This window comes from Malaclemys terrapin, chromosome 17, assembly GCF_027887155.1.
Source record: "Malaclemys terrapin pileata isolate rMalTer1 chromosome 17, rMalTer1.hap1, whole genome shotgun sequence".
NCBI lineage: Eukaryota > Metazoa > Chordata > Testudines > Emydidae > Malaclemys > Malaclemys terrapin.
Window position 1 is genome coordinate 626224 of NC_071521.1, and position 22575 is coordinate 648798.

At 43.7% G+C, this 22575-nt stretch overlaps 1 protein-coding gene across 13 annotated transcripts in view; it reads right to left on the minus strand.

Annotated features, from left to right (window-relative positions):
• RALGPS1 (Ral GEF with PH domain and SH3 binding motif 1) overlaps nt 1-22575 on the minus strand; it is a 377097-nt gene that overhangs the window by 93566 nt on the left and 260956 nt on the right. For all 13 annotated transcript variants that reach the window (XM_054007752.1, XM_054007749.1, XM_054007751.1 and 10 more), the window contains 2 exons: nt 17209-17346; nt 9380-9473 (listed from right to left, as the gene is read on the minus strand). In XM_054007752.1, the coding sequence (XP_053863727.1) occupies nt 9380-9473; nt 17209-17346 (232 nt within the window). The remainder of the gene's footprint in view (nt 1-9379; nt 9474-17208; nt 17347-22575) is intronic.

Consider the following 22575-nt stretch of genomic DNA (forward strand, 5'->3'; position numbering starts at 1 on the left):
TGATTTTTTTGCCTCTGTCTTCATGCACAAGGTCAGCTCCCAGATTGCTGCATTGGGCAGTACAGCATGGGGAGAAGGTGACCAACCCTCTGTGGAGAAAGAAGTGGTTCGGGACTATTTAGAAAAACTGGACGTGCACAAGTCCATGGGGCCGGATGCGCTGCATCCGAGGGTGCTAAAGGAGTTGGCGGGTGAGATTGCAGAGCCATTAGCCATTATTTTTGAAAACTCATGGCGATCGGGGGAGGTCCCAGATGACTGGAAAAAGGCTAATGTAGTGCCCATCTTTAAAAAAGGGAAGGAGGAGGATCCGGGGAACTACAGGCCAGTCAGCCTCACCTCAGTCCCTGGAAAAATCATGGAGCAGGTCCTCAAGGAATCAATTATGAAACATTTAGAGGAGAGGAAAGTGATCAGGAACAGTCAGCATGGATTCACGAAGGGGAAGTCGTGCCTGACTAACCTAATTGCCTTCTATGATGAGATAACTGGCTCCGTGGATGAGGGGAAAGCAGTGGATGTGTTATTCCTTGACTTTAGCTAAGCTTTTGATACGGTCTCCCACAGTATTCTTGCCGCCAAGTTAAAGAAGTATGGGCTGGATGAATGGACTGTAAGGTGGATAGAAAGCTGGCTAGATCGTCGGGCTCAACAGGTAGTGATCAATGGCTCCATGTCTTGTTGGCAGCCGGTTTCAAGCGGAGTGCCCCAAGGGTTGGTCCTGGGGCCGGTTTTGTTTAATATCTTTATTAATGATGTCAAGTATCAGAGGGGTAGCCGTGTTAGTCTGAATCTGTAAAAAGCAACAGAGGGTCCTGTGGCACCTTTGAGACTAACAGAAGTACTGGGAGCATAAGCTTTCGTGGGTAAGAACCTCACTTCTTGCATCTGAAGAAGTGAGGTTCTTACCCACGAAAGCTTATGCTCCCAGTACTTCTGTTAGTCTCAAAGGCGCCACAGGACCCTCTGTTGCTTTATTAATGATCTGGAGGATGGTGTGGACTGCACTCTCAGCAAGTTTGCAGATGACACTAAACTAGGAGGCGTGGTAGATACACTAGAGGGTAGGGATCGGATACAGAGGGACCTAGACAAATTAGAGGATTGAGCCGAAAAAAACCTGATGAGGTTCAACAAGGACAAGTGCAGAGTCCTGCACTTAGGACGGAAGAATCCCATGCACTGCTACAGACTAGGGACCGAATGGCTAGGTAGCAGTTCTGCAGAAAAGGACCTAGGGGTCACAGTGGACGAGAAGCTGGATATGAGTCAACAGTGTGCTCTTGTTGCCAAGAAGGCTAACGGCATTTTGGGCTGTATAAGTAGGGGCATTGCCAGCAGATCGAGGGACGTGATCGTTCCCCTTTATTCGACATTGGTGAGGCCTCATCTGGAATACTGTGTCCAGTTTTGGGCCCCACACTACAAGAAGGATGTGGAAAAATTGGAAAGAGTGCAGCGGAGGGCAACAGAAATGATTAGGGGTCTGGAGCACATGACTTATGAGGAGAGGCTGAGGGAACTGGGATTGTTTAGTCTCCAGAAGAGAAGAATGAGGGGGGATTTGATAGCAGCCTTCAACTACCTGAAGGGGGGTTCCAAAGAGGATGGAGCTCGGCTGTTCTCAGTGATGGCAGATGACAGAACAAGGAGCAATGGTCTCAAGTTGCAGTGGGGGAGGTCCAGGTTGGATATCAGGAAAAACTATTTCACTAGGAGGGTGGTGAAACACTGGAATGCGTTACCTAGGGAGGTGGTGGAGTCTCCTTCCTTGGAGGTTTTTAAGGCCCGGCTTGACAAAGCCCTGGCTGGGATGATTTAGCTGGGAATTGGTCCTGCTTTGAGCAGGGGGTTGGACTAGATGACCTCTTGAGGTCCCTTCCAACTCTGATATTCTATGATTCTATGACAAAGTCCTGCACAAGAGGCCTAAAGAAGCCAGGGAATCATGGGGTGAGAAGCAAAATATTGTCATGGATCAAAAACTCTCTAGGAGACAGAAAGCAAAGAATAGGAATAAAATGTAAATTTTCTTCATGGAAGAAGGTTAACAGAAAAAGAAAGACCTAACCTAGCTAGGTGAATGGAGAGCTCATTGCCACAGGAAAACATAGAGGGGCAAATGACTAAGCAGGATTCAAATCTGTATGGGTAGAAAGAATATCCAGAGTTATCGTAATTATAGGAAAAATATTGGAAGGGATATTAAAACTCATGCTTCAGGGTTTAAGTCAATCTCTAACTATTAGACAGCAGGATGAGAGCTAACGTGGGGAGCAGATTATCCCACATCTGCCTGATACAGGATTCTTACATCTTCCTGGTACTGTCCATTGTTGGAGACAGGATACTGAACTAGATGAACCTTGGGTCTGATCTTGTATGGAAATTCCTTATCTTCCTTTCCAAACACTTGCAGATTACATGGAGGGAGATTGTTTCCAAGTAAACATCAAGGTTGCAATGTCCTTATCCAAAAATGCCTTTTATTCAGTGGCCTGCCATCTGAAAACACATCATATGTCTCAGATGAGATGTCAGAAGTGTCAGAAGATTTTCTGTTACTAGGTGTCAGAATTAAGGTTCCACCACCAAGTTCACCAGTTCTGGATTCCAAGGGCAACTTGGCCACTCCAGAGAGACAGAGCATCTATTTCCTGTAAGTCGTGCTCCCTCATATTGCTGAATAAACGTCTGTCTTCCTTTTGAACTTGTGGCATGAACCCTGATACATGCAGAACTTACAAAACCTTCTGGTATCAGAAGTATTCTTAGCCATATCTTTGTTTTTCATGCATCTGACAATTTATGTATGTGATGAGGATCATGTTGCCTGACTATACCCAGTCTTGATGGTAAGATACTTCAAAAGTGGAGCAGCACGAGTCTCACTGCCCTCACTTTGAAGCAGCTGAATACTTCTCTCTTGTGGAGCACTTGCCTTGGCAATATTTTAACTCTGACTGGACTCCTAGACAGACCAGTTGTTGAGACATCTTACCTCAATGGATGATCTAACCATGACTCTCCAAAAAGGAGCCTATTTGTTTCTTTTGCTTGGTGCTCTGTCCTTGCTCTCACTAGACAATTGTTCATGTAGGAGTGTATCTCTGATCCTTCCTCTGGAAGAGCCTGATATTGATAGAGGTGCCCCAGTATTATGAGACACAGGAATGGCCAAATTGGGATGCGTAGATAGGCATCCTGATGACACAGGGAACAGAGAATCTATCCACAGTTAACTGACTGGATTTAACAGACTTCAGAAACTCCATCCTGAAGCATGGCAAATCTAGCCCAGGAAGCAGGTCACTGGTGTTCTGGTGAACCTGTTTTATGGAAGCCCTGGGTCCTTCCTTATCTGAGAGAAATTTCTCCAGCTTCTGGAGTTCTTTGTAAAACAGGCATCCACTTCTGAAAGGTAGAACAGACAGCATGGCTTTGGCTGTCCAATCAATTGGCCATTGCTTCTGCCACAGAGATCTCCTTGCTTCTGTGGAGGCTGCCAAGAATTCTCAGGGTGGCCCTGGTGATGTTGCACATGGCATCTGCCAGTCCTAACTAGGATGGCATTTGAGCCAGCTCCATCCTCAAGCTTTTAGTGCCACGAAGCAAGGGTACAAAGTGCAGAGTCACCCAGCCCCTGTTTCAGTTCTTTCGCACTGGAAGCTGATGATAGACTCTGATGTGCTGGGGATGGAGAATGGGTCACGTAATGGATATATGCAACATATCTCAAAGATCAGTTATGAGAAGGTAAGTAACTTTTTTCTTCTTTAAGTGACTGCATATATTCTTAATGGCGTGGAAGTCACCTACAGCATAAACACAGGTGTTGGGGCTCATAGTCTCATCAGACGAAGGACTGTAGGCCCACCTTGCCTACATTTGAATCTTCTCTTGATGCAGCAGATAATATGTAGTAACTGGTGAATATATGAATCAAAGACCACGCTGCTGCTCTCCAAATATCCATAATTGGGATGTGTGCCTCTCGTGGGGTATGCATACCCTGTCCCGTTTTGGGGCAGGTCGGGGTGTTCTACTACTGTAGTTACAGTCCACCTGACTATCCCTAGGCTGGGAGCAGCACAACCCAATGGCTGGAGTCAGTATGGCTGCCCTGCGGATCAGGGCTGTGTGACCTAATGTCCAAAGTCAATATGGCTGCCCTTGGGGATCAGGGCTATGCAGCTTAATAGCCAGAGTAAATACAACCTTCCTTGGGGTCAGGGCGGTGCAGCCCAATGGCCAGAATCAGTATGGCTTCCCTGGAGATCAGGACTGTGTGCCCTAATGGCCAGAGTAAGGAGCCGCCACCCGAGGCAGAGGGACCCAGGCCCTTCTTGCTCCCAGGGCCCTGTCAGTGGCGAATGTGTTCACCACCCAGTCAGTGGGGATCCTACCGCAATACGCTGACCTTCCTTGGGAGGGAGATACCACTCTCACTGCCTCCATGGGCCACTTCCTACCATGTCTCCTGAAGCTGGGGTCAATACGTCGTTGGGGTCTCTGAGCCCCCTGGGATTCTGACTCCAGTTGGCCAGCCATAGGCAACAAGACTCTGGTCTGGTCCTTGGGATCTATGGTTCCCATAGTCAAGTGCTGAAGAGGCTCCTGGGCAGAAGCCTCCACCAAGCGTCCTCCTTCCTCGGTGGTCAGCCTAGAATGAGCTGGGCTGCTCCCTTTTATACTGAGGCAGCAGTTGGAGCATGCCCAGCACGATCTGAGGGGTGGGACGTCTGCCACACATAGTGTGGGGTTAACCCTTCCTTGCCTAGTGCAGGGTATGCACACCCCGCCACAGTGCTACAAACACTGATGAGGTTGAATGTGCTCTGGTTGAATGTGCTGTGAGATTGTCAGGAGGCATTACTCTTTTGGCAGCTCAACACATTGTAATGCAGCTAGTGATCCATTGGGAAAGTCTCTGAGTTGAGGCAGGATGACTTCTCATACATTCTGCAAATCTGGGAAGAAATCCAAAGGGGCATTGTTCTATTCAGGTAAAAACTCAATGGTCGATGAACGTCAGGACTATGGAGTCTTCACTTATCCTTGTGTACATGATGAATCGGAGTACCTAGAGACCCGAGTGGTATGGTAAAGGAAGGGGTACTTGTTGACCAGGATTGAGACCTATGCTGGAAACGCGGCACTGGGGGAAGCATGGATGACTTTCTAACATCTAGAAACATACAGTGTGGGGGATCTGGAACTGGCGCCAAGAAGGTGGAAGGGGAGAGTACTGAGCCTGAAACTGATGGCCTCACAGAAGAATATCTAGGTGCTGACGGTCTAGATAGCTGTGACAATGCCAGTCAAGGGTCTTCACCCTGAAGAAATGGTGATGGCAGTATCAAGAGGCACAGCAAGTTGCTGGCCACAGCATAAGCCTCTAGTGCAGTGGGTACAGCCATGGGATGCTGATCAAGAAGACTGCTCCATAGCCAATGAAGAAATAGCCAGTCTCAATGGTCCCTGGGAGGGCATCTAAGTGGACAGCTCATTTCTCCGACTGAGCTGGTACTGGGAAGTGGTGAGCTGGCTGGTGTGCTCTATCTTCAGTACTGGATCACTCTTCCATGGAAGAGTCCCTGACCCAAGACTTTGATGAGCCAGAAGCCAACTTCTGCTTATGCTTCTGAGGCCAGGACTGGTCTGAAGTCTTGGGCCTCAAAGAAGATGTTACCAGAGTTGAGGATCTCCTGCGGCCTCTTTCTGCAGGACTGGCTGGGGGAGCACTCTGATAAGGAGTCTTTGAAGAGCTTTCCTTGGAGGACCGAGGGGGCGATGATGCCAGCCTAAGGGCAACTTCCATCAAGAAGTATCGGAGGTGCTCTTCCCTCAGCTTCTTTGTCTTGTTCTTAAAGTCATGACAAACAGAGCACCTGCCTCTAACTTGGCTCTCACTGAAACACTTGAGACAGAGGGAATGAGGGTCACTAACAGGCATAGGCTTTTTACATCCCACACCAGGTTTAAACCCTGGGAACCTGGGCATAGGCCCTAGTATCAAATGTGCATAATCAAAGTAAAATTTTTCAAAAGAAACAATAAACAAAGAAATAAAAATGAAAGAAAATAACTAAAAACTGAGTACCACTAGGTAGTACCAAACAGTTTATTTGTTCACAGGGAACACCAATGCTATGACCATCAACCTTACATGCTAAGAAGGAACTGAAATAGGGGGAAGGGCTACTCTGCCCTTTATACCCTCACTTTTCAGCACAAGGAGCTTGGAGTTGTGCAAGGCTATGCCTATATGGGTATCACTAGGGAAAACTCTCTGGCACCAGTGCACAAGTTGCACACACACTTACAGTGTAATGGACATATGCAAGCTCTCAAAGAAGCTGCAGTGACCTTTACCATATTAGGTATCAAGTTCTGCCCTGATTTCCTTTCACTTTGAATCTTTCCTTTGGCTTCAGCTGAACTCTCACTAGACACACTAATGCTTATAAAGAAAATTAGTAAATGTGCTCAGAAAATGCATTTTCCCAGGTATCCAGATGAAAGGATGAGTACTGAATTATCTCTAAAAATATACGTAAATACTTCTCACTGTTGTTAGCAAAACCTCTGTTGGGATTAAAAGTGGCTTCAGAAAATTAAATATAAATTACTCATGACTTGTAGTACATCCAAGTATTATCTCATGGCACTAAATATTTATAAAGACCATTTGTTTTGTTCACTTTTGCAAAGATACTAGAACTAATGAAAAACTACTGTCTATATAATCTCAACATTGTATCATGAACAGGAAAGCCTGTCCAAAAATTAAATTAAGCAATGTGTTCATTTGCTGGCAGCCTGGCCAGGAGCTATAAAACACACACTAACTACAATTTTCCCTATTGCAATTTAGATTATAAACTTGTGCTCTCCCTGCCTTCATTTAATGTAAAATGTTAATCATGTTGGAAATAAGTAAATACAATCTGTTGCTTACTAAATTTTAACATTCAGAGGCAAACACATATGAAAAGTCAGACTACTTTTAATATAGAGATCACACTGTCCTTAATTTGTACAAGAACATATAATGTGCAAGTGTTGAGTGTGTATCTGTGTGCACAGCATGCAAGTCTTTCCCTCTCTCTTTCTGTTTGTGTTGTACATATGATGTGAGGAAAGGGAAATGAACACACAAATCCCACCATGTATATAATGGTAGAAATTCTCCTTTTTTTATAATATATGTTGTATTTGAAAAACGTTTTGTAGATGTGGGGTTTTTCATTTGGAAGACAATGCAAAACAATAAGCAGAATTATGACATAAAATATCACTGGTCCTAGATCTGCTTTTAATCTGATCCAAAAAAATAAACTTGTCAAAACCATAAACAAGGCTGATCTTCTGCAGTGAATAGGCCAATGTTAATTTGGCTTCTCTAGTTGGAGGTTATCCTAGGCAATGGGACAGATTATGGAGGATATTCTCTCCATTTGAAGTCTGTCCGGACACATTCATGCAGTTCTGGTATCAGTCCCAGAAGAATGTCTGCTTTCTATGTTATTTCCTTTAGAATGATTTTCTCATCTGAAGCAGAGTAAAACTCCAAACATATTAATCTTTTAGATGGCTCCACACTGCAAAATTAATTATTCCATACTTTATCATAAATGGTTTGTCTCAATTACCGTTTGGCTGAAGAACTGCAGTATATATGCACTGGTTTGAAGCAGAGCTGAGTAGAACAGCTTTAGAAATCTGAGGTATCTCCAAATATGGGCTATTTGGAAGCCAAAAGGAAGGGTCACCATTTTGTTTCATGCTCACTGTCTTCAAATCTGTCTTGCCTATTTTTAAGAGACTGATCTTTCTGTTAACAATGTCTACACTAGCAGCGACAGACATATGCATGATAGCTTAGTACCACTCTTTAATACTAGAAGCAACTGAAGTAAGCTCAGCTGTATCTGAGAAATAAATGCAGGGTAGTTTGGTTTGATGCAGTTTAGCCCATTCTTTGGACTGGCACATACATGATCCTGAGGATTGCAGAAGTGACACAGGGACCCTCAGTTCCCCACTCTGGAAAATGAATGTGTATATGCGGCCTCTTTCACTCTGGCATGTTGGTTTGCTCATGACCTCAGCTTCTTGAATGAGTGTTGCTTTACACACACCTGACACATGAAAGTAGTAGCCTGACAAAGTCAGTCTTGTTTGTTGTGAATTAGCCTGGTATAACTATTCAGTTGTATTTAAAAGGTATTGTGTACACCATTTCAGATAGCATTAAGTAACTCATAGAAGGGACCATTCTGATCATCTAGTCTGACCTCCTATATAACACAGGTCGTACAATTTCCCCAAAATAATTCCTAGAGCAGAACTTTTAGAAAAACATTCAATCTTGACTTAAAAATGGTCAGTGATGGAGAATCCACCACAACTCTTGGTAAATTGTTCCAATGGCTAATTACTCACTGTTAAAAAATTATGACTTAATTACATTCGGAATCTGTTTAGCTTCAACTACCAGCCATTGGACCATGTTAGATCTTTCTCTGCTAGACTAAAGAGCACATTATTAAATATTTGTGTCCCATGTAGGTATTTATAGACTGTAATAAAGTCACCCCTTATCTTTCTCTTTGTTAACTAAATAGATTGCGCTCTTTGAGTCTATTACTACAGGTTATGTTTTCTAATCCTTTAATCATTCTCATGGCTCTTCTCTGAACTCTCTCTAATTTATCAACATCCTTCTTGAATTGTGGACACCAGAACTGGATACTGTATTCCAACAATAGTTGCAGTAGTGCCAAATACAGAGGTAAAATAACCTCTTTACTCCCACTCAAAATTCCCCCGTTCATGCATCCAAGCAACATATTAGCACTTTTGACCACAGTGTCGCACTAGAAGCTCATGTGCAGCTGATTATTCACCACTGCCCCCACATCTTTTTCAGACTCAGTGCTTCCCACGATATAGTGTGGCCTGCATTCTTTGTTCCTAGTTATACATTTACATTTAGCTGTATTAAAATGGATACTGTTTGCTTAGGTCCAGCTTGCATCCCGAGCCAACACAGTTTGCAAGGGAACATCCAGTTTTAGGGATCTATTCCCAGTACAAGGCTACACTGTAATAAGACAGACACTTGATTTTTATCCCTTTTTGCCTTTGCAAAAGCGAAAGAAATACAATTTTGGAACTGATGTTAAGAGTCATAAGGACTACTGCCAGCTGGGGTTTCACTCAGATGTCCTGACAATATCAGCTCAGTTTAAAAATGTTAAAAAACTCTACTTACAGTTCTGTCAGAGATTTTTTGTACAACTCCTACTCAAGCTAATAGCCAGGCCATCTTTCCATTAATACATGTAGGGGTGGAGGAAAGTATGGTACTTACTTATAGTTGTCATCTTCCACAAACTTTTGAAGTTCCTCAATGTAGCGGACAGACTTTAAGTACTTTTGCACATGGGGTAAAGTTATGAGATGATCTGTAGAGTATAAAAAAATAGCCAAGGTAAATCTCTACAACTGCAAAAATAAAAGCAATTCTTCTTTAGCTTTCTCCAGTTATTTTGATTTTATGAATGGAATCAAAAGGAGACCATAACTCCCCAAGGGAGAAACTGTCTAGGAATATTATTTTGTTAGACTGTATGAGAATGTTAAGGATTTTACCAAATAAAGTCTTAGTTGTCATTCAGTCTATAGATGAGATTCAGCTGCTGATTTTACTAGGAGAATTGGGCGACTTTAATATGTGCTCTCAATTTACAAAGAGAAAAGTGGAGGTTCATGTATTAATGAGCAAACCTCAGACAATTTGGTTCAAATACATAACAAACATTTTGGATTCTTATTTGAAACTTAATGGCAAGAAGCATCAGGACAAGATTTCATCCTGAGAGTTCAGAAGTGAGAAAAAGGCACCAAAAGGAACATGGCTTCCCTTTTACTTCACATCTCCCTCTCCTTCCCAACAGGGCCCTGAAGCCTTCCACTAGGTAGACCTCTGATGAGCACCAAAAGAAGAGGTTACTCATCTTGTGCAATAACTGCATTTCTTTGAAATGTGCGTATTTATGGGTTCTCCACTTCAGGTGTGCATGAGCCTCTCGAATCCTTGCTCCGCGATTTTCCATTAGCAGTGTCCATTTGGCAAGTGCATGCGCCCTATGCCTCCTTGTGCTGGACACAGAGGCTACATAGGAGTGTGTGGTAGAACTGCCCTCAGTTCCTTCTCCACCCAAATGTCCCTTAGAGGACAGTCTGAGACAGAGGGGAAGGAGGGCCTGTAGTGGAGCACCCATAGGGACACACATCTTCAAGAACTGCAATTACTGCACAAGGTGTGTAACCTCTTCTTCTTTGAGTAATGTCCCTACGGGTGCTCCACTTCAGGTGACTACCAGGCAGCATCCCCAGAGGGAGGAGGGATCTTCAGAATTCACTCTAGAACTAAAGACCAGTGCTACCGTATCAAATGCCACATCAGATCTCGCTGCATGGATCATAGTGTAATGTTCAGATAATGTATATACTGTCAGGCCCCTACATGGGCTTCATATCTCAGATACTGGCACATTCTTAAGTAAAGCTGTGGAGGTTGCTTTGATCTGGTTGAATGTGCTATCACCATTTGGGGGAGATGAATGCCTGTAGCATCATAAGAAATGAATATACAACCAGATATCCAGAGATACCTGAGCAGAGATTGTGGACCTCTTTGATGTATTTGCAAAGCAGATGAACAGCCTAGATGACTTTCTAATTTGTTTGCTCCTATCTAAGTAGTAAGCCAATGCCCTTCTAACATCCAAGGTATGAAAACTGGTCTCTTGCAGAGAGCTAAGCAGTATGGGAAAAAAACACTGGGAGATAAATAGATTGATTAAGATGGAACTCTGATAATACCTTAGGCATGAATTTAGGGTGTGGACGTAAAGATTAACTTCAGCGCACAGAAAGATAATCTAGCACATAATCAAACATTCTATTTGTAAGCACCCTAGTAAAAAATACGATAAGTAACAGTCAACATGGATTTTTCAAGAACAAATCGTGTCAAACCAACCTAATAGCCTTCTTTGAAAAGGTAACAAGCCTTGTTGACAAAGATGAAGCAGCAGATGTCATATATCTTGACTTTAGTAAGGCGTTTGACATTGTCTCAAATGACTTTCTCATAAACAAACTAGAGAAATATAGCCTAGATGAATCTACTATAAGGTAGGTGCACAATTGGCTGGAAAACTATACTCAGGATGTAGTAATATCAATGGTTCACAGTAAGCTGGAAGGGCATATCAAGTGGGGTCCAGCAGGGATCTGTCCTGGGTCGGGTTCTAATCAATATCTTCAAAAATGATTTGGATAATGGCATAGAGTGTACACTCATAAAGTCTGTGGATGATACCACACTGGGAAGAATAGCATATGAGTCAACAATATAATTCTGTTGCAAAAAAAGCAAACATAATCTGGGATATATTAGCAAGAGAGTTGTAAGCAAGAAAGTACTAGTAATTCTTCAATTTTACTCAGCACTGTTAAAGCTTCAACTGGAGTATTGAGTGCACTTCTGGGTATCACACTTCAGGAAAGATGTGGACAAATTAGAGGAAGTTCAGAGGAGAGCAACAAAAATGAAGATTTAGAAAACATGATCTGCAAGGAAAGACTGAAAAAATGGGTTTGTTTAGTCTGGAGAAGAGAAGACTGAGGGGTCAAAAGATAATAGTCTTCAAGTATGTAAAAGGTTGTTGTAAAGAGGAGGGTGATACATTGTTCTCCTTACCACTGAAGACAGGACAAGTAGTAGCGAGCTTAAACTGTATCAAGGGAAATTTAGGTTATACATTAGGAAAAACTTCCTAATTGTAAGCGTAGTCATGCACTGAAACAGATTACCTAGGGTGGATGTGGAATCTCCATCGTTGGAGGTTTTTAAGAACAGGTTACACAAACACCTGTCGGAGATGGTCTAGATAATCCTGCCTCAGTGCAGAGGACTGGACTAGATAACTTAGAATCATAGAATATCAGGGTTGGAAGGGACCTCAGGGATGTCATCTAGTCCAACCCCCTGCTCAAAGCAGGACTAATCCCCAACTAAATCATCCCAGCCAGGGCTTTGTCAAGCCTGACCCTAAAAAACACTAAGGAAGGAGATTCCACCACCTCCCTAGGTAACCCATTCCAGTGCTTCACCACCCTCCTAGGGAAAAAGTTTTTCCTAATATTCATCCAAAACCTCCCCCACAACTTATCGAGGTCCCTTCCAATCCTATATTTCTAAGATTCTATGATGACTGAATGTGGCACCAATTCAGGCAGAAGGCGTTGGCAATACCACCAATGGAAGAATCTCTTCCATTTCTGCAAGTAAGTAGTACGGGTTGACTTCTTTCTACTTTTTGGTAACACCTGTTGCACTTCTGCAGAACAGGAGGATTCTAACCCATGAATGACCAAGGTACCATCCCCTGAGGTGGTGAACCCCTAGGTTGGGGTGAAGCAGGCAACCCGTAGCCTATAAGATGAGATGAGGAGTGGTCGGAAGCTTGACTGGTGGTTGGACACATAAATGAAGCAGGGAAGGGTACCAAGCTTGTCTCAGCCATGTCGGCTCTATAAGGACAACTCTGGCCTTGTCTATCTGATTTTGTTCACCATCCTTCATATCAGCGGTGGAGAGGTAAATGCATAGAACAGACCCTTCTTCCAAGATAGAAGAAAGGTGTCTCCCAAAGCATGGTGGCTCAGACTTCTCTCGAGCACTTCTGGTTCCTGGAGATGTCAAAGAGAGACACCTCTGGCACTCCCCATCTTTGGAATATGCTGTGGAGAATTTGAGAGTTTGGAGTCCTGGGAGAAGTGTCTTCTGAAAACATCTGCTGTGGAGTTCTGAATACCTGGGAGGTAGCCCAGTGAAATTTGGATTCAATGAGCTATGCACCAGTTCCCTAGTTTCATGGTTTCAGTACACAGAGAGCGGAATCTTGCTCCTCCCCGCTTGTTGATGCAGAACATGCTGGATGTATTGTTCGTCATGACCCTGATTGATTTGCCTCTGAAGAGAGGTACGAAATGAAGGCAGCCTGAGTTCCAGTACACTGATGTGGAGATTGGTTTCCTGAGTTGTTCATCTGCCCTGAGTTGTGAAGGCACTGAGGTGAGCTCCCCATCCCCAACACTGATGCATCTGTTAAAGTTATTGATGGGGCTGGACAACAGAAAGGAATTGCCCGCACCGATGTTGAGTTGATTTTTCCACCAGTCTAAAGAATTCCTCACTTGTAGAGGAACTATCACCTGCCTGTTCAAGGTGTGTCTGGCTGGAGAATAGGTCATTCTGAGCCAAACCTGAAAGCGGCAGAGACATAGCTTTGCATGATTGGTCAAAAAGGTGCAAGATGCCGTGTTATCCCAGGAGTGAAGAAATTCCTTATTGTGGTCTAAGGGTTTCCCTGAATTACCTATACCAGACTTGACAAAGTTACAAATCTGTCTAAGGGAAAGTAAGCCCTGGCTGTCAACAATTCTGAAGGCACCCTGTAGCAGGGTGGGGCCACGCCCCAATCAGACCACAGTTGGCCCTAGAAGAGAGCTGAGGGCCAGAGGCTGAGATTCTCTCTCTAGCTTTCAGAGAGAGAAGGACCTGGCTGCCTGGGAAGCTGAGGAGGGTACCTAGGGTGGAGCAGTGCTGGGGAAGGGCAGAAGGAGCTGGGGAGCTCCAGCCTAGCAAAGCCCCAGGCTGCAGGCCAAGCTAAGGGCTCGCAAAAGGGCACTAGGGCTGCAGAGGGGCAGCCCAGAAATAGACAGAGGCAGCTGGTCCAACCCCCCTTGTAGATAATGAGTGGTATACAGACTGCCGTCTGCCCCAGTGAGCGGGGGCTAGATGGAGGCTGGCAGTAGCCACTGAGGCAAGATGGGGATAGGGGGTTGCGGGTTCTCCTGGGAGGGGAGACCCAGAGTGAGGGGGGTACTGCGGAGGGCAGAACCCCTGGGCAAAGGGCACCGGGGGTCCAGGAGGGACATGGGTGCCAGCGGCAGGCGAGACATCAGCCAGCAGAGGGCGCTCCGGAGCTGGAAAAGTGCTAATTCCCTGGACAACCAGCAGAAGGTGCCGTGCCGGTGAGTCGTTGCCCCGCCACACACCCCTATAAACTGTAGCTTCTGTACAGGGGTTAACAAAGATTTTTTTTTTCATTCAACTGAAGACCCAACTCCTGGAACAGAGCAAGGGCGGTCTGGGTGGAAGATAGGATTGCTTTGTAGGAACAACCCTCGAGTAGCCAGTTGTTGAGGTACAGGAAGAGTAGGATCACTTCTTGTCACAGATAAGCAGCCACTACTGTGTGGATCTTCGAGAGTACCCTTGGGACAGAAGAACTAAAGGGAAGAACTTGGTATTGGAAATGATCCTGGCCTATAGTGAACTGTAGGTATTTCCTGTGCAATGGGTGTATCGTCATATGCAAATAGGTATCCTGTAGGTCAGGGGTCGGCAGCGTTTGGCACGCGGCTCGCCAGGGTAAGCAGCCTAGCGGGCCGGGACAGTTTATTTACCTGTTGACGCGGCAGGTTCGGCCGATTGCGGCCCCCACTCACCGTGGTTCGCCGTCCCGGGCCAATGGGGATGGCGGGAAGCGGCCCGGGCCGAGGGATGTGCTGGCTGCGGCTTCCCGCCGTCCCCATTGGCCGGGGACGGCAAACCGCGGCCAGTGGGGGCCGCGATCGGCCAAACCTGCCGCATCAGCAGGTAAATAAACTGGCCCGGCCCGCTAGGGAGCTTACCCTGGCGAGCCGCGTGCCAAACGTTGCCGACCCCTGCTGTAGGTCAAGGGCTGAAAACTAATCCACTTCCTCCAGTGAAGGAATTATAGCTGCCAGAGTCACCTTCCTGAACTTTTGAGACTTTATGAACTTGTTTAGAAGTCTCAGATCCAAATTGGTATCCATCCTCTGTTCTTCTTTTGCACAAGGTAATACTTTGAGTAAAACCCTTTGCCTTTGTGAGGCAGCAAGACAGGCTCTATTGCTCCTAATCAAAGGAGACAATTCATTTCCTGTCTCAATAAAAGCTTGTCAAGGCATCCCTTAAGAAGGATGGCGCAGGGGGGAGGTTGGAAGGGAGGGAGGGATGTAAAATGAATGGCACAGCCCGATGTTATAACCTCTCTGACCCACTCTGTAGTGATCTGCTTCCAAGCATACTGGAAATAGGAAAGACCATCTCCAAAGTCAGGGAGGTGGGCAAACGTATGCAGCTGTGAAACTAGAGGTGTGGGAGGATTTGAATGCTCGACTGACTCATCAAAATCATTGCTTTGAAAATACTGGGTGGTCGTGGAAGGCAGTTGAGCGTCCCTCTTTCTCTGGAATTTATGTCTTTCCATGGGAGGTTTGGTGGATCTATAGAATCCAGAGAATCTTTGGACAGTCTGTGACATACTAAATCCTCTCTTATTTGTAGATGTATGAATGCCCAGGGATCATGAAGTAGACCTAGAGTCCTTCAGTGTGTGCAAGGACTCATCCATGTTTGCAAGGTCTCCAAGGAAAGTTTACTGCCATTGAAGATAAGGTCCTCAACAGAGTTCCTAACTTCTCTTGGAAAATCCGAGTTAGCCATGATGCCCTGTGTATAACTACTGCCATGGAGATGGACCTGGCAGCAATGTCAGCAGCATCCAAGGATGCTTGAAGAGCGGTTTTGGCCAATAACTGGCTCTCTGAAATGATGGATTGGATTCCTCCCTATGTTCCTGTGGCAGATGTTCAATAAAGTAATAGATTATAGTTTGTAAAATTATATTTGCCCATCAGTGCCTGGTAGTTTGTGATCCTGAATTGTAGGGCTGCCGATGAATAGGATTTCCATCCCAAAAAGTCCAGTCTCTTTTGGTCTTTGTCATATTTAGAGAAGTGCTGCTTATTTCACTCATTTATCACGTCCACCACCAGGGAGCTAGGTGGAAGAACAAATCCTCAGAATCTTTTGGTGGTGGGAACATAATACTTTTTATCTGCCCATTTTCACTTTTGCGGAACAGTAGCAGGTATTTGCCACATAGTCTTAGCTGGATCCTGTAGTGACTCATTAATGAGTAACACCACCTTGGAGAGTGTTGCTGACAGCAGGATATCCAACAGTTTTTGCTTCGTGTCCTTGACCTCTGAGTGGAATTTGAAGAGTATCAGCTGCTCTCTTTATGAGATCTTGAAATTTCCAAAAATTGTTGGCCATGGAAGGTGGCAGAGGCATAACCCCTTATTTGGAGACAAGGATGCAATAGATATTTGAGGGGTGGCTTCTTTATCCAACCTGACTTCCTGCTTTGTAAATTTCTCCGGGGGGGGGGTTGTTTGAGGAGGAGAGGAGTATATGACTTTAGCCTCCTTATGAGATGGTACCAGAGGTCTGGCAAATTGCTGCCAATAAACAGCCAAAGTCCCAGTATGGCCGTTGGGGGTGGCATAAAGGAGTGGGGGGGTGGAATGAGGGGGTGGAATGCAGGGTTGGTTTCCCCCACCCTTGTTGACAAGGATAATCTGCCCTGTGACTGTCAAAGAATGGGTTCCTGAAAGGATATATCAGAGAACCTGAACAAAAATAGAACAGACTGACTGGAAGTCTTCTTCATCCTCCTCAATATTGTTTACCAGAGGAGCACCCACAGAAAAGGGTGGAGAGTCCTGCGGTACCGGAAGATAGTGGTGGTCTGGAGATCGGGTCTTGGTATGGAGAGTCGCTTGATTCCATGAGGAGCAGGGACTCCAGTTCATCCAGGCAAGAAATGGTCCCAGTGAAACATCCTACTTCCTTCATCCAAACAATAATAAAGCAAAAACAAAGAAAAAGAATTAAAATAAAATAAAAATAAAAAAAAATCAACCACAGTGTTAGTCTAGTAAAATCCAAATGCAAGAGCCCTGGTTCACTAAATACTTAAGTTTTAGCCTGCATATGGAACACACTGTTCTAACAAAGCTTGCACACTAGTTCCATTAACAGAGAACACATATTATGATTCAACTGCCTAATTTGGAATTAAAACTGAAGTTATACAGAAAAGGAAATAAAGCAGTTTAGTAGTGCATCACTCTGTTGACTTACATTATCCTCATATGCCTCTTCATATGAGGCAGACATCTCCTAATGATTTATTATATTAATATGAATGAAGACTTTACAATACCAACAAGACAAAAATTACCAACCATAGCTACAGGAGACTTGCAAATCAGCTATTATTCGGAGGATATTGTTCATTTGATTGGATCTTTGTTCATTCTCCATGATGCTGCCAGATGCAGGATATGCAGAATCGATGTAGATTAAATCCAAGAGATATATTCCTGAAATTAAAGATTAATCAAGTGTTTTATAAAGAAATAGTCATCTAAGTACCAACAAACAGAACATCCAGGAACCACCAGCAACTCATCTGTGCCTTTCCCATTGAACAAATGGGGAGATTATTAACAGCAAATAGCCTGAGTTTTGTGTAATCAAAAAAGTAAAATTTGGAATTTTACAAGAACATAGAAAACTTTGGACAATGTACACTTACAAGGAAGAATGTACAGAACAGGCCAAACTTCAGGGTATACACTTCATTAAAATGTTGTCAGGTTTCAGAATGGTAGCCGGGTTAGTCTGTATCAGCAAAAACAATGAGGAGTCCTTGTGGCACCTTGTGGCATCTACCAATGTGATATATGCCATCATGTGCCAGCAATGCCCCTCTGCCATGTACATTGGCTAAATTGGACAGTCTCTACGCAAAAGAATGAATGGACACAAATCTGTCCATGACATCAGGAATCATAACATTCAAAAACCAGTAGGAGAACACGTCAGTCTCTCTGGTAACTCAAATCACAGACCTAAAAGTGGCAATTCTTCAACAAAAAACTTCAAAAACAGACTCCAACGTGCAGCTGCAGAACTGGAATTAATTTGCAACCTGGATACCATCAGATTAGGCCTGAATAAAGACTGGGAGTGGTTGGGTCATTACAAAACCTAAACCTAATTTTCCCAACACTAATTTCTCCCTACTGTTACTCAGACCTTCTTGTCAACTGTCTGTAATGGGCCACACTCTTACCACTTCCATAGTTATTTTTCCTCCCTTGGTATCCTGCTGTTAATTGATTTATCTTGTTAGACTGACCTCACACTTGGTAAAGCACCCCCATCCTTTCATGTATTTATACCCACTCCTGTATTTTTCACTCCATGCATCTGATGAAGTGAGTTCTAGCCCTCGAAAGCTTATGCCCTAATAAATTTGTTAGTCTCTAAGGTGCCACAAGGACTCCTCATTGGTTTTTTTTAAATGTTGTGTTCATCCTAGAAAATACTATGGAATTATCTCCATGCATTTGACAAGTTACTAAGGGCCTGATACTGCATGATCCCGAAGAATGAAAAATCCTCGACTTCAATGAAAGTACTGCTCTTCAAATTTGCCCCATTTGATTAATTTGTACATTATTGCAAGTCTTTGGTTGGGCCTAAGGGTTGGTTATCTCTAAGGGTTAGTAACACATTGGCCACTATCGGAAGACTGGCTAGATTGGTCTGACACAGTATGGCCGTTCTTATATTATGAGGTTGTTCTTATGTCCTTAAATAAAGTGGTCTAGTGTTAACTGATGAATTTCTATATTTACCGGAAAACAGCACCTGACATTGCTATGCTATGGTCCTGGGGGTTTTCAATGAGCACAGAAATTTGGTAATTTTATTACCAAAAATTATAATTATTCACATTTCTGTGATGCTTTTCATCCAAATGGGTCCTAAAGCATTTTATGGACTGGGCCAAATGCTGCTCTTTGATAGACATAGGCAGCTCAGACTGAGGCCACAGGTAGAGTGGTATATGCACCCAGGAGCAGAATGTGGCAGTCTGATATCTCTATTCTTATAGATAGATATTATAGATGTGCTTCAGACAGCTCTGATGAAATCAAATTGTGATCTACAGAGTTTGTATCTCTTACGTGATAGCAGGGCCTTGTGCAATATATCCATAACTATATTCAGTCTCATATGATAGCATTACAAAGCCTTGCTAAACACACTTGGCAGATAAGCCAATTTGGAATAACACACCAATAACATTGGAGATAAGAAGAAAATAAATTCAACAAATGTTAATTTTAATTACTGCCAATATACAGCATTTTCCTGAAAGTCATTAATAGGTCAAAGAAATCACATATCTCTCATAACTGTAAATAGAAACACACACCCAACTTCTCTGGGAATAATTAAAGCAGCTCCATATGCAGCACAGAGTTCAGTAAGACCACAAGGCACTTGAAATGTAAATAGTACACAAATTACATATACTGATACCAGAGGCAGGTAAGAACGCTACAGCGTCAGTCTTCCAGCTTCGGAAACCTCAGTTCAAACCCAATGAAAGGAATTTGGTAGGTCTAAGCAGACAGCTATAAACATCACAAACCCATAACAAAATTTGGTCAATATAGAGCAGATGAAGACAAGGAGGGTTAATGAAGGAAAAGTGTCTGTTAAATCTTAGATTTGAGGATTGGAGAACAATGAAGGCAAGGGGACAGGCCTTTGGCTTGGAAACTCACTTCAGCAGAACCCAAGATTGTGTGTGTTAAAGCACAGTGTAAGGCACACAGTGGTGCCGCGGCTGTGTGATCCAGATACTGTAGTATACTTTGTTTTACTGTTTCAATTATGTAACTTTTCCAGAAACTATGGTGACGGGTGAATAATTAATTGAGGATTTTGTTGAGAAGCCCCTCTGCTCTCTGGTGTACATGGCTTCACCCCTTAAGGGAGTGTGCCATCTGCTCCATCACAAGCGTGGTAAGTTCTGATGACCAATGTGGCACTGATGATTGTGGAGGGGTCATGGTCTTGCCTTTTTCTTGTCAACTTTAGAGTGTCCTCTGCCCCCGGGGGTACTCTGAGGGAGCAGCAGTCCCTCTGACTGCTGCAGGACAGCCATTGTGTAAGGTAAGCTCCTTGCTCCTTTCCCTCTTGCATGCCTCTGCAGCAGCCAGGCACAAACCTGAATAAATGAATATAATAAAGGACCCTCAAATTCATCCCTTTTAAAATAAGGGACTCTATCGGTAATACAGCATAACCTGTTCTCTGTCCATTTATTATTGCCTTCTTGGGGAACTAATGGCTGTGAAATTCAGATATATTTTCTGAAATGCTTCACTAAATGTTCAACAGCAAATGTACTTGTGAATCAGGTAGGAAGCAAATTATTTCCTCTAAAAGCACTAAAAAACAAAACTGCTGCAACTCTGGAATTTCTAGAAGTTCCGGACTTTATGGAGACAAAGACTGTCCAATAATGGATAGCTAAAAAACAAATTTAAAGTCAGTTCTACCCTCTCTATTCCATCCCAGTCTCTTATCTCCAAACAAATGAAGAGTTATGCAGTGAGATAGCAGAAGACTTCCCCACAGCATTAACCCTCAGTAACATCATCTGTTCCCCAATTTCTATTAATCAGTACACATGCTCTTCTAGTACACAAGCCCATAGAATATTGTTTTACATTGGCCCAGAGGGATAATGGCAGTGGAGTTGGTCTGGAATGGCACTTGTGTCCATTTTTCAGGGTGGGAAAGGAACATTCTGGATGCCTGTGACAGCACAGGTTTCAGAGTAGCAGCCGTGTTAGTCTGTATCCGCAAAAAGAACAGGAGTACTTGTGGCACCTTAGAGACTAACAAATTTATTAGAGCATAAGCTTTCGTGGACTACAGCCCACTTCTTCGGTTGCATATAGAGTGGAATAAATATTGAGGAGATATATATACACACATACAGAGAGCATAAACAGGTGGGAGTTGTCTTACCAACTCTGAGAGGCCAATTAAGTAAAAGAAAAAAAAAACTTTTGAAGTGATAATCAAGATAGCCCAGTACAGACCTAAATGCCTCCAGCTTCCATCCAGGACACACCACACGATCCATTGTCTACAGCCAAGCTCTAAGATATAACCGCATTTGCTCCAATCCCTCAGATGGAGACAAGCACCTACAAGATCTCTATCAAGCATTCTTAAAACTACAATACCCACCTGCTGAAGTGAAAAAACAGATTGACAGAGCCAGACGAGTACCCAGAAGTCACCTCCTATAAGACAGGCCCAACAAAGAAAATAACAGAACACCACTAGCTGTCACCTTCAGCCCCCAACTAAAACCTCTCCAGCGCATCATCAGAGATCTACAACCTATCCTGAAAGATGATCCTTTACTCTAACAGATCTTGGGAGACAGACCTGTCCTCGCTTACAGACAACCCCCCAACCTAAAGCAAATACTCACCAGCAACCACACATCACTGAACAAAACCACTGACCGAGGAACCTATCCTTGTAACAAAGCCCAATGCCAACTCTGTCCACATATCTATTCAAGTGACATCATCATAGGACCTAATCACATCAGCCACACCATCAGGGGCTCGTTCACCTGCACATCTACCAATGTGATATATGCCATCATGTGCCAGCAATGCCCCTCTGCCATGTACATTGGCCAAACCGGACAGTCTCTACGCAAAAGAATTAATGGACACAAATCTGACATCAGGAATCATAATACTCAAAAACCAGTGGGAGAACACTTTAACCTGTCTGGTCATTCAATGACAGACCTGCGGGTGGCTATATTACAACAGAAAAACTTCAAAAACAGACTCCAACGAGAGACCGCTGAGCTGGAATTGATATGCAAACTAGACACAATCAACTCAGGATTGAATAAGGACTGGGAATGGCTGAGCCATTACAAACATTGACTCTATCTCCCCTTGTAAGTATTCTCACACTTCTTATCAAACTGTCTGTACTGGGCTAGCTTGATTATCACTTCAAAAGTTTTTTTTTTCTCTTACTTAATTGGCCTCTCAGAGTTGGTAAGACAACTCCCACCTGTTTATGCTCTCTGTATGTGTGTATATATATCTCTTCAATATTTATTCCACTCTATATGCATCCGAAGAAGTGGGCTGTAGTCCACGAAAGCTTATGCTCTAATAAATTTGTTAGTCTCTAAGGTGCCACAAGTACTCCTGTTCTTCTTTTTGCGGATACAGACTAACACGGCTGCTACTCTGAAACCTGGTATTTATTCAGTTGTTCCATCATAGAGTGTTCGTACAGCTGACATCTTTTTCTGTATTGTAGGATTGAATCAAAGTGAATCTGACAGTAGTAGAAAAAAATCAACGAGGAGATATGGCCAATTGTAGGGAATCCAAATGTTTTATTCAGTGAATGGGAGGAGAATGTATTGGACAATTCAGAATATAAAGATTGGCCCTTCTCAGAAAGTTTTGAGAGACTTTGGTATCTAGTAAAGCTTTGGAAGAGGCTAAACTCAGTTAAATGTTACCTAGAGGAGTTTAGATGGGAGGGAAAGGTAGAGGTGTGGCTTCCACCTTTGTCATGTTGCTCTTCTCTGTAATAATATGAATAAACACCTAAAACACCAAACTGTCAAGGCTATTGTGAAACCAGTTTGCTGAAGGGTGAAAAACAGGGCTAAATGCTTATATGTT